Source organism: Antrostomus carolinensis, unplaced genomic scaffold (genome assembly GCF_000700745.2).
Source record: "Antrostomus carolinensis isolate BGI_N321 unplaced genomic scaffold, ASM70074v2 scaffold16423, whole genome shotgun sequence".
Lineage (NCBI taxonomy): Eukaryota > Metazoa > Chordata > Aves > Caprimulgiformes > Caprimulgidae > Antrostomus > Antrostomus carolinensis.
The window spans coordinates 27,233-37,344 of record NW_010305987.1 but is presented as its reverse complement, the minus strand read 5'-3'; the positions used below and the strand labels follow the sequence as shown (position 1 = coordinate 37,344).

Here is a 10,112-nt window from a genome sequence, read left to right as displayed (position 1 = left end):
AGCCTCCATGAGAATCCATGGAACTGTACCACCTCAACAACAGTTCACACTAGGAAGCATAACTCAACACAGCTTTCTGTAAGCTTAGAAGAGTACTGGACCTCACATCTTCAGATCCAAATACTCAAATGACTAGCTTCCATTCAAAAAACTATTTAGTTACTTTCAGTCTGAACCTGAACTAGCATGTATCTCTTGAAAGGGGAGCAGGGAGCAAACTACAAGGATCAATTAAGTAACAAAATGGGAAAAGGTCTCTTTAAACCGCATGGTCTTTATTTCAGTGCCAATATTACAGATACAACACAAATATCCCAGTCAGAAGTAACTCAAATGGAAGCCAGGGGGTCTAAAACAGGCTCTGGAAATTAAATTGAGGAGAAGGTCTGGAATAACTGGGAAGAGCAACTTTGCAGCATAGTCTCTGATGAGTCTCCCAACAGGAACAGAGCCCTTGCTAAAAGACTGATCTACAAAATTGAATATGTCTTTTCTACCCATAAACCTCAACTAATGGGTTAAAAGGCTTTGAAACCGTCTGTGGTAGAAAACCAGCTGCTCCTTGGAACTCTACATCTCTCATACATCACCACATTTTCTGGGGAAGCTACAGAAAACTGTCTGTGAATCTGCATGCCTGTAGCTATTGATGGAAAGAAAGAAAATTCAAGTGTAAGGTCTTCATTTCCAAGTACAGCACCAAAGCAATTTTATCAACTCGCACCAGCACCTCTTTTCCTGCACTGCCCCATGTTTGCAGATGAACTCCCGAGGCCTAACTTGCTCTTAGTATGTATCACATAACTAAGAGGTGGGTGGATACAATAATGCACTGAATAGGCCATAAGAAGCCTCCAGCCCCTTCAGATATAGGGGACAAAAGAAGAAAGAGGCAGAGCAGCCTGACATTCCGCAAGTCCCCAGTCTGAGCCCCAGATGAAAGTGCCTGAAGGAATCCAGCTAGTAATGAATGACAACATGCCTTGCCCACCCCAGGGGAAAAAAAGACAGCAGAAAGAAAGGGTAGCTGTTCATTTGCTGCAGAGAGAAGAAAATTTCCCTGCTAGAAATTCCAGACTTCTCTTCCAACCAGGCTGTTTCTTTCCAGGGGGACAGAGAGGGAGAAGGGGAGCAGAGAAGGGAATGTTGCTTCTGGCTGTGAATGCATGTGTGAGGGAGTGCACAGAAGCCTCCACAAGCCGCCAGCCTCATCAGCAGAGGAGAGGAGATTAGTCTTAACAGATATGCTTCAAAGTCAGCAATCAATTCAGGAAAATTCCTCCTCATCAGCAGGTCTCATCTGTTCCCCATGCCCATGGTGCAGTTTGGGGGATTGCCAAGGATCACAACCTTCTTCCCAGAGTTCTTTTGATTGGGTAGGGTGAGAAGTAAGAATGGTGCCAGAGCCTCACTGCCAAGACTGAGCAGGGAAGTTGTTGACTTCTGCTAGATCCTGCATTGCTGAGCCCTTGTGATTATACGTCAGCTTGATCCGCATACGTAGTTGTTGCTACAAGAGAAAAGGGAAAAAAAACCAAACACACACAAAACAAATTTAGGTCTTCATTAAAGGTCAGCAAATCCCCCCACATCCAGCTCTCCTCCCTTACCCCATGAATACAAAACATGGACCTTCCCTCACCACAAGAGCTTGCTGGAAGGATGTGCAATGATAGCCATGACACTGCAAATAAATGCTTAATCTGGTAGGACATTAATTAGTCACTGTAGTTCTCAGAAAAGCTATAGCACAGCTTCTACCCACATCTCCCTCTGCACTGGCCCTGCTCTCACAAGCTCTGCAGTCCTTAAATAAGAAACTAACTGCCTTAAAATCCCAGTTAACACTAGAAGAAAGCAGGAGGCAGATCTGGACTCTGCTGCTCTGTACTTTGTCTCACAGGGAGAGGTGTCATTTCCTGTACTAGCTGTTCACTCAAAGTAGAGGTCTGGAAACTTTACATATTGCATAGCTCAGTAGCACTAAGAAGGAAATAGCCTAAGAAAGACTGGAAATAGAGTCTCCAAGAACATTTCCTCCTGCTGTGAGTAAATGATGAAATAGCTCAGAAGTTGTTTTACACTCTGTCATTTTGCTGTCATCCAGATACTGGGCGGCACTTAATAATGGCTAGAGCACAGTATGCTATTCTCCTCACTCTCAAAAAAACTTGTTTCACAAAAACCCTAAAAGGAGAAGCAAAAAGTTGGCTATTTCTGTCTCTTTTGCCCAAACCTACAGAAAAATATGCATAAGGAATAGCAGAGGGAGGAAAGGAAGACAGCTGCTCCAGCCAGCCTCAGGATAAAGAAGCTATGCTTTACCACTAATGGATCAATATAATCAGTGTCAGTTTTTGTTACATTTGGTGTTGTTTTGTGAAATTGGCCATCAGTTTCAATTCAGTATAATGACAGTCCACGTCCAGGTGAACAGACTTTTTTTTTTTTTTTTTTTTTTTTTTACAACACTGACAAGACAAACAGCTATCTCCTAAATAGCAAGGCTGTTCCAAGGTTGCCTCTCTCAGACTATTCCAGAAAAAGCTATACTTTCAGGCAGTAGCAATCTAAAGGACAGTAAGAGACAAAAAAATACCTGAGGTGGAAGACTTGGAAAACAGTGGGCAAAAGAGGGTAGTAAAATACTATTTTGCACCTCTGTATTCTAAAGTGTTCATAGGAGTTCTGGTGTTCCAACAAGAAAGCATCCCACCATCTGAGGTAGATATATTTTGACTTCTGGTACCTTACAGGAAAACTCCTAAACCCTCTCAAGTTCAAAAAACAACTTTCAAGGTGATCTTTGAAAGGTGCTCTCTACAGCACCACAGAGAATTCATATCAGATGTATACAAGACACACAATAATTAGTTCTCTGCCTTAATATAGGCAGAGAGGAGCACACTACATGAAGTGTACCACAACAAGTACGCACTGAAGACAGCCATTTCAGTGAAATCTTGGGGTGAGATTTGAGAATTTTTCTAATTTGCATATCAGTCTAGCTGCAACATTTAACATCTAGAGCAGCATATAAGTGCTTATCTATGAAAAAGTTAAGACATTTTAAGTTCTTGAAGATGTTTAAGATCTCACGGGTGTCCCACAAAGGAAGAAATAAGTGAACTCCATTTTATTTTTCTGTATACTTGCAAAGCCTCTTAAGGAGGACATGGGGGCCACATCCCTCCCTCCCTCCAAGTCTGTTGTATCCCAGCCTTGAAGCCTGTCTCTGAAGGCTATAAAATAAACAGAATTATCATTAAATCACATTGAAAGATTCTTTCCATCAACTGTTTAAAACTATGCTCATCACATTAAAAACAACTGACACTACTTAAGAAAACAGACAATTTTGTTAAGATTAGGGATCAAGCTATTTTTTTGTGTAACAAACATTTCAAGTAATGCTGCTGCAGACAGCAAGAAAAAAAATGTTAAATATAGTTATATGGCAAGATGCTTGCCTTTCAGACATCACTTTTACAACTCATACAAACACCAGCTGGAGCTGCTCTAGAAAGGCCACTAAAAACTTGTTTAACAACCATTCTGATGCAAAAGGCATTAATGAATTCAAGAAGATAGCAAAGCTGTGAATTTGTTTTAGCAGTATAACCAAATAGAAGGCCAAACCTGCACCCAGAACTTCCTGCTTTTTTCATAACTTTTTCCTAACCCTAACCAAAATGACTGTCATTAAAAATACATTATTCACCACAATCACTCCCTGTCTCCCATCAGAGATGCATCCCTAACCGACTGCCACTAAATGCATGATTCCAACACAAGATCTTTAATAACTGTTCTCGGAGTCACTCACCTTTTGTGGATTCAGGACTTTAATGACCTGTGTGATGGTCCCCGAGTTAAATGCAGGGATGACACTGCTGCTAGGAGACAGGAGCTGCAGCTGGAATGTCTGAAGAAAGGGCAAAGAGAAAACAATTTGATGCCTAATCAAGTAAGAACATAAAGTGATTTGTTTGCACTGAGAAAAAACAAGGAAAATTCAGAACAAGTTCACTTCCTGGCCCTGACAGTATATGTACAGCCACAATAAAGTAAAATAATAATTTCTTCAATTTTCTATCTGTAAAGAACAAAACATTCACTGGCCCACCTGCTTTCTATACAAGTAGGATCCAGGTAGCATAAATATTAGGGGGTGAAGGCTTACGGTAGCGTATCAAGAACAGCAGTGATGCTTTGTTTCAAGTGTTACATGCAGAGGAACAGTCAAAACCGCTCAACACACCTCTAATTTCAGGAAGCCCATTCTTCCCCTAATTCCTCCCTACAGGGGGTATAAAATCTATCCAAGTTAAAGTTAGAGCATTACCAATTCACAAAAGTGAACTCCCAGAAGTGAATGTATTTTTCCAAACTTGAAGAATATTCCAATCACCCTCTGCTTAAACGGTCTGCTTTGCTATAAACTAGGCAACATCTGTCTCCCATATTTTGTGCTGCAGCTAAGTGCAAGGAGATACAATTCACTGCTTAGAGGAGTGTCACTAATCACCATCTGGGGACTCATTTAAACACTTATAAGCAACTAATAACTTCAAAATATTTTTTCAAGTATTCATAAGCATCTGAAAAAGGCAACAAAGCTGCTGAAGGGTCCAGAGCGCAAATCTTATGAGGAGTGGCTGAGGAAACCGGGATTGTTTAGTTTGGAGAAAAGGAGGCTGAGGGGAGACCTTATTCACTCTCTACAACTACCTAAAAGGAAGGTGTAGCATGGTGGGGGGGGGCTGTCTCTTCTCCCAAGTAACAGGCCACAGGAAAAGAGGAAACAGCCTCAAGTTGCTCCAGGGGAGGTTTAGATTGCATATTAGGAAAAAAATTTCTTCACCAAAAATCATTGTTAAGCATTGGAACAGGCTGCCCAGGGAAGTGGTGGAGTCCCCATCCCTGGAGGTATTTAAAAGACATGCAGATGTGGTGCCTAGGGACATGGTTCAGAGAAACAGCTCTTAGCCTTGTTTACTATGCTGCAAGTTTCTGTCTACATGAAAGCACTGATGAGGAAGCATTTGCAGCTGGCCCTCAACCTATCACTGTTGTTGCACTAAGTGGCTCTACCTTTGGTACTGCAGCTTGGAAAACAAAATCTGTCATATCCAGCTCTGTGCTGTTGGAGGCCTGTATCGTGATTACAGTGATGCTAGGATTGGTGTTTGACCTCTCAAAGGTGAAGTCAATCTTCAGCCCATTCTTGTTGTATGCAGTAATTGAAGGGATTCCTGCAGAAAACAAAAAAGCAGCAGACCTACACAATCTGGAGATGATTCTCAGCACCACAGAACACATTTACTTTACCCCAGACATTAACTCTTCTGAAGATTAAACACACCCCCTCCTCCTGCTCCAGTGTCTGTGCCACACTTCACTCCCAAATCCCACTTCCCCCCCAAATCCCCCCCCCTTTTTTTTTTTTTTTACTACCCCTCGTTTCCTCTTCTAGTTGGGTGTTTGTGGCACCTGAGGCTAAGGATATACATGTCCCTAACCTGCAGCAATATCATTGAAGAGAGGCTGTGATGAAAGTCCATCAAGCAGGAACGGAGACTGTGCTATCTGGGACGCAGGGGCAGATACTGGAGAACCTACAAGAAACGTTAAAGGATTATCACTTAGCTGTCATGAACTGAAGAGTAATTACTCCTTCTCCAAAGATTAACTGCTGCATATCATATTTCTTTACATGAAGCACTACAAGTCATCTGTGTTGTCATCCTCCCCTTCTCTGCTTTCACTAGCAAGGACTGGCTCCTCCTGGGCTAGGAGGCATTCAAATGGAATGAATTCCTCACATCTCCCAATCCTCTCTGGAAGGGCTCACAGCATTCCCAGGCTGGAGTATGAAAATGCTCAAGTCTCACCAGCTAATCATGTAGAGTCAACCTGTAACTTCATTCCCTGACTCCCACCTGTATGATAATATTGATCTTGGTAAGAATAAGTGTGAAAAAAGTGAAGAACTAGCCAGCCCTCATCCCACCCCAAGACTGAGAATGTAAACTTTTAAGAGATACAGCCTGCTCACCTGTTAGGTTGAGGTCTCCCAGGAGGTCAAGGAGCTCCCCACCAGCAGAGGCTGGCTTGCTTGTAGGTGCAGTGGGGATTACAGGTGTTATATCACTTCCCCCCAACAAGTCCAACAAATCATTTGCCTAATGAGAGAGCAAACTTAATACATATTCAAAATCCTGCTACTTTCCCTTGCAGATGTAATGGATTCTACTTGCTCTCAGATTGAAGACCAAAAGATCTGCTGGCTAGCCTCAGAGGTTCTTGGTTTGGCTATGGTCCCATGCTCAGTTTCCACACACTTGGGTCCACATAGATAGAGAAGGGTGGAGTTCATGCACACTGAGACAGGTTGGGGGAATAGATAGCTTTACCCTCACCCTGCTCTTGCACTTCCCCACAATGACCTCTTCCACTGTTCTTGACACTAGACCCATCAGAGCTCAGAGATGATGCAATCATTACCAGGCCAGAACTAGCAAAGAGGCACAGAGGGGGAGGGAGATGGTCTCAGCTTACTGTTGACAGTGGCTAGAAGCGTGCTCTGACAGGCAGTGGAAACTTATCCTAGATCAGTTTCTATTACCTGGCTAGCAGGCTGCAATCCAGAGGGTGGAGGTTTGGTTTCCAGTACCGCTGGCTCTGTCTCTCCATTGGTCTGTACAATCTCAGTAGGGCCATTTGTGATGATTTTCTCCATGACTGGCATTCTCTCAAGCAGGGCTGGCCTGAAAGAAGCTGACATAGTTACACTGTGCCATCTTCCTGGATCCCAATCCAAACACTCAAGACATTCAGGAGATTATATACACCGGGCAATCTGCCTTTTCCTTTTAGCTCCAATGCAGAGGAACTGTAAGATTACGTGACAGCTTGAGGTGGTCAGAAGCAATCCCTGGCATGCTGTGCCAATATAGATACATTAATTGACAGCTGAAAGCCAAACAAGCCCTCCTGCCTCCTGTTTTCCCCTAGTACTTGACACAGTTTCCACTGTGGGGCTAGGATAACAAACCCAAGACAAAGGTTAAATAACTGAGCAACGGTGGATTAACTGCAGACATGGGACACTTGACTGTTCTGTTCCATATGCAGTTGAGTCAGAGATTCAGCTCATTTGACTTCTCTTAGCAGAACAGTTAACAACTTAGAACATGTGACAAAGTTGGAAAAGCAAATCACCATGCTTTCATCTAGCCAAATTATGTTTCCAAAGAGATTAAGTTCAGTCCTTGAGAGTACCCTCCTGAAATGATACAGAGACTGAAGAAAAGGCACAGGACCTGGAATCTTGACATCAAAACAAAAAACTAGGAAAACCTGTATAGCGAGAACTAGTCTGCAATACAAGAAAGCCCACTGCCCCTACAGATCAAGGCATAAAGCACTGCATGTAATAGGGGTAAGTCACACTGTTTACACATCTCTTGGGCTGAAAAATGTGTTTGTGACAACAAATTCAACAATAGGCCACATTTTTGACCATGAACAAAGTCTTAATGAACAGAAACTATTAAACATTGACCTTTGCACTGTAATGAACACCCGAATATACTGGAGGAAAAAAAATACAGATGCTCTCTTGTATAACTGAATGAAGTTCACATATGTTTTTCTGAAGTGCAACACTTCTCAAAACTATGAATAGCATACACTGCCATCTGGTCAAAAGCCAGCTGATCGTCAGACACTGTTGTCTGCAATGGTCAACTCGGATCAAAAGCCTCGTATGACAGATTTTTCTCAACTCATTCATAAGGCTTCGTGTGAAGCCCCTAGGCACCTCACATGCTTCAACTCATTAACATTACTTTTCCAAGAAAAATCTGAGCTGCTACATGGATCCCACAGGAGGAGAGAAAAGAAGAAATCACAAGGATGAGTCTTACACAGAATGAATAGGAAAAAAGCGATTACAAAGAGCCTTTGAAATAAGGTTTGGAGACCCCTACAAACAAAGGCAATATTTAGTCCGGTGGCACCCATTTTCTCTCTGTCCTCTCATCTAGACTCTAAAATAGATGCTCCTCCATCCAATGGAATCTTGTATAAAGTTTTCAAGGTTGGATGAAATTAACCCCCAGACGATCTCCTCCAGTTTTATGATCCTCATTGAAGAGAATCTGCAGTGCTCCTATGTATCAACAATTAACTTTTGCACATAGCAGATAAACTATTCTGCAAAGAATTACAGCTTTAGTTATTGCAACAAAGCAGGGTTTTAACTTTCTCATAAAGAAACAGTCACTTGAGCAAAGTAATGATGAAGGGGGATCTTTCAATGATAAGATGTAAGGAAGTTAACGTGCTCATGAGTTGTAAAACAGGGATGCTGAGTGGTGCAGTGAAATAGCACGCCTTTGCATGCAGAATTGGAGATTTTAAATTGATTCTACAAGAAGATACAGTAAATTAAAAAGATGCTCTGAAAAACTGAAAAGTATTAACAGCTGGAAGAATTACCTCAAGTTCAGAGCACAGGTCTCTGCACATTTATTCCAAAGACATTTTAAAATTAGTTCGAACCTAATGACTGTGGTAATACCAGCATGGTAAAAGCTACCTACAGACACTTACTCAGCAAATTTAAGATTCAACACCTACAAGTAAAAATTAGCCAAGCTCAAGCTCAAAGCAGTGCAAATGTTTTGGCAGAGAAATTCTCTGATCACAGAACAATCTCACAGGATATGTGAGGTTCTTAAAACACTCACTAACCCTACAGATGAGGGAGGGACTCTAGTTCCTCTGCAATCCTACCAAAATCACCAGACAAAGCTCTCAAAGCACAAAGTACACAGGAGATCAGAGAACAGATCATCATAACAATTCTCTTCAAACACCAAAACTCATCAGCACTTACCTCATGTGATCATATTTCTTGAAAAGTGCATTATATTCCACTGCCCTCTGCTGTAGCTCCACATCAATGCTGCTGCCATAAATGGAAACTACCTTCTTAATGCGACTGTGTGGGGGCAAGGGAGAAACAAAAAAAACCACACCTTGTAATGAGCAGCAATAAATAAGGGATTAGCATGTGTCATCCAGAAGACACTACTACCTGGCCTCTGCTCAACAAGTGATCTGTGTAACTTTTTAAAAACGGTAGTCACTGCTGTTTTCCTGCAGTATCTACGCAACATCCATTTTTGAACTGTCCCTTCACAACAGCATCAACAGGTAATTAATATACCACACAAGATATATCATCAGAAAGCTCAGCTACCCACATCAAGAAGTCGTCAGTCAGAAACAAGGCTATTTTTCTTGCCACCATCTGAAAAAGGAACTGGAAAGAAAAGTCCACTGAAAGTAAGGACTTATCTTCCCCATAAAAGACTTTTTGAGCAACATCACCACGTATTAAGTCCCTACACAGTAGAGGACATCCACAAATAAAACACTACAAATCAGTGGAAGTCTTCCACCCTGCAAGCAAAGGAAGACTGTAAAGGCCAACAAATAACAACATGACTCTTGTAAACCATGGAAGCAGAACATGTCCAAGGAATACTTCTACTGAAGACAACTGATGCCAATATATTTGCAACAAAGCCCTGTGCAGCAAAACATCAATGAGAACTCACTTGACAGTGCAGGTGAACCTTGTGGAAAGCTTCATGATGGCAGTGAGAGCGTAGCCTCGTGTAACAGATGCAGACATATTAGATATCAAGACGCTTTCTAAAATATCAAGAACTTCATCCTCTGTTACCTGAAAATGTACAGAAAGGTTAGGCCAAGACAGAGAGAAACACTGCAGCAAGCCTTCCAGGGCACACTGTAAAAACCCACCTCTTGCTCAATGGCCATATCATACCTCCCCTGCAACTCTGTCACCCTATGGCACATGGTCAGCATCTATGAGGCCGATGCATCTAAGTGGAGATCTTATGATACTAATTTTACGATACAGTTCCTGTTCAACACATTGAAGAGCAGGTTTATCACCAAAATACACAGCTAAGACCCTAGCAGACACCCTGCAAGCTAGGTTAGCGCTGAAACCACACCACTCTGCCAACTGTAGCTGCACTATTCACAGTGAATGTTTATGCAGCTCATGC

At 42.1% G+C, this 10,112-nt stretch overlaps 1 protein-coding gene across 2 annotated transcripts in view; it reads right to left on the bottom strand.

Moving 5' to 3' along the window:
- Positions 1 to 254: 254 nt before the first annotated feature.
- AP1G1 (adaptor related protein complex 1 subunit gamma 1) overlaps positions 255 to 10,112 on the bottom strand; it is a 33,141-nt gene continuing 23,283 nt past the window's right edge. For both annotated transcript variants that reach the window (XM_010164979.1, XM_010164980.1), the window contains 8 exons: positions 9,633 to 9,760; positions 8,906 to 9,010; positions 6,629 to 6,770; positions 6,059 to 6,185; positions 5,523 to 5,618; positions 5,095 to 5,255; positions 3,827 to 3,925; positions 255 to 1,510 (listed from right to left, as the gene is read on the bottom strand). In XM_010164979.1, coding sequence (XP_010163281.1) covers positions 1,409 to 1,510; positions 3,827 to 3,925; positions 5,095 to 5,255; positions 5,523 to 5,618; positions 6,059 to 6,185; positions 6,629 to 6,770; positions 8,906 to 9,010; positions 9,633 to 9,760 — 960 coding nt within the window. In that variant the 3' untranslated portion in view covers positions 255 to 1,408. The remainder of the gene's footprint in view (positions 1,511 to 3,826; positions 3,926 to 5,094; positions 5,256 to 5,522; positions 5,619 to 6,058; positions 6,186 to 6,628; positions 6,771 to 8,905; positions 9,011 to 9,632; positions 9,761 to 10,112) is intronic.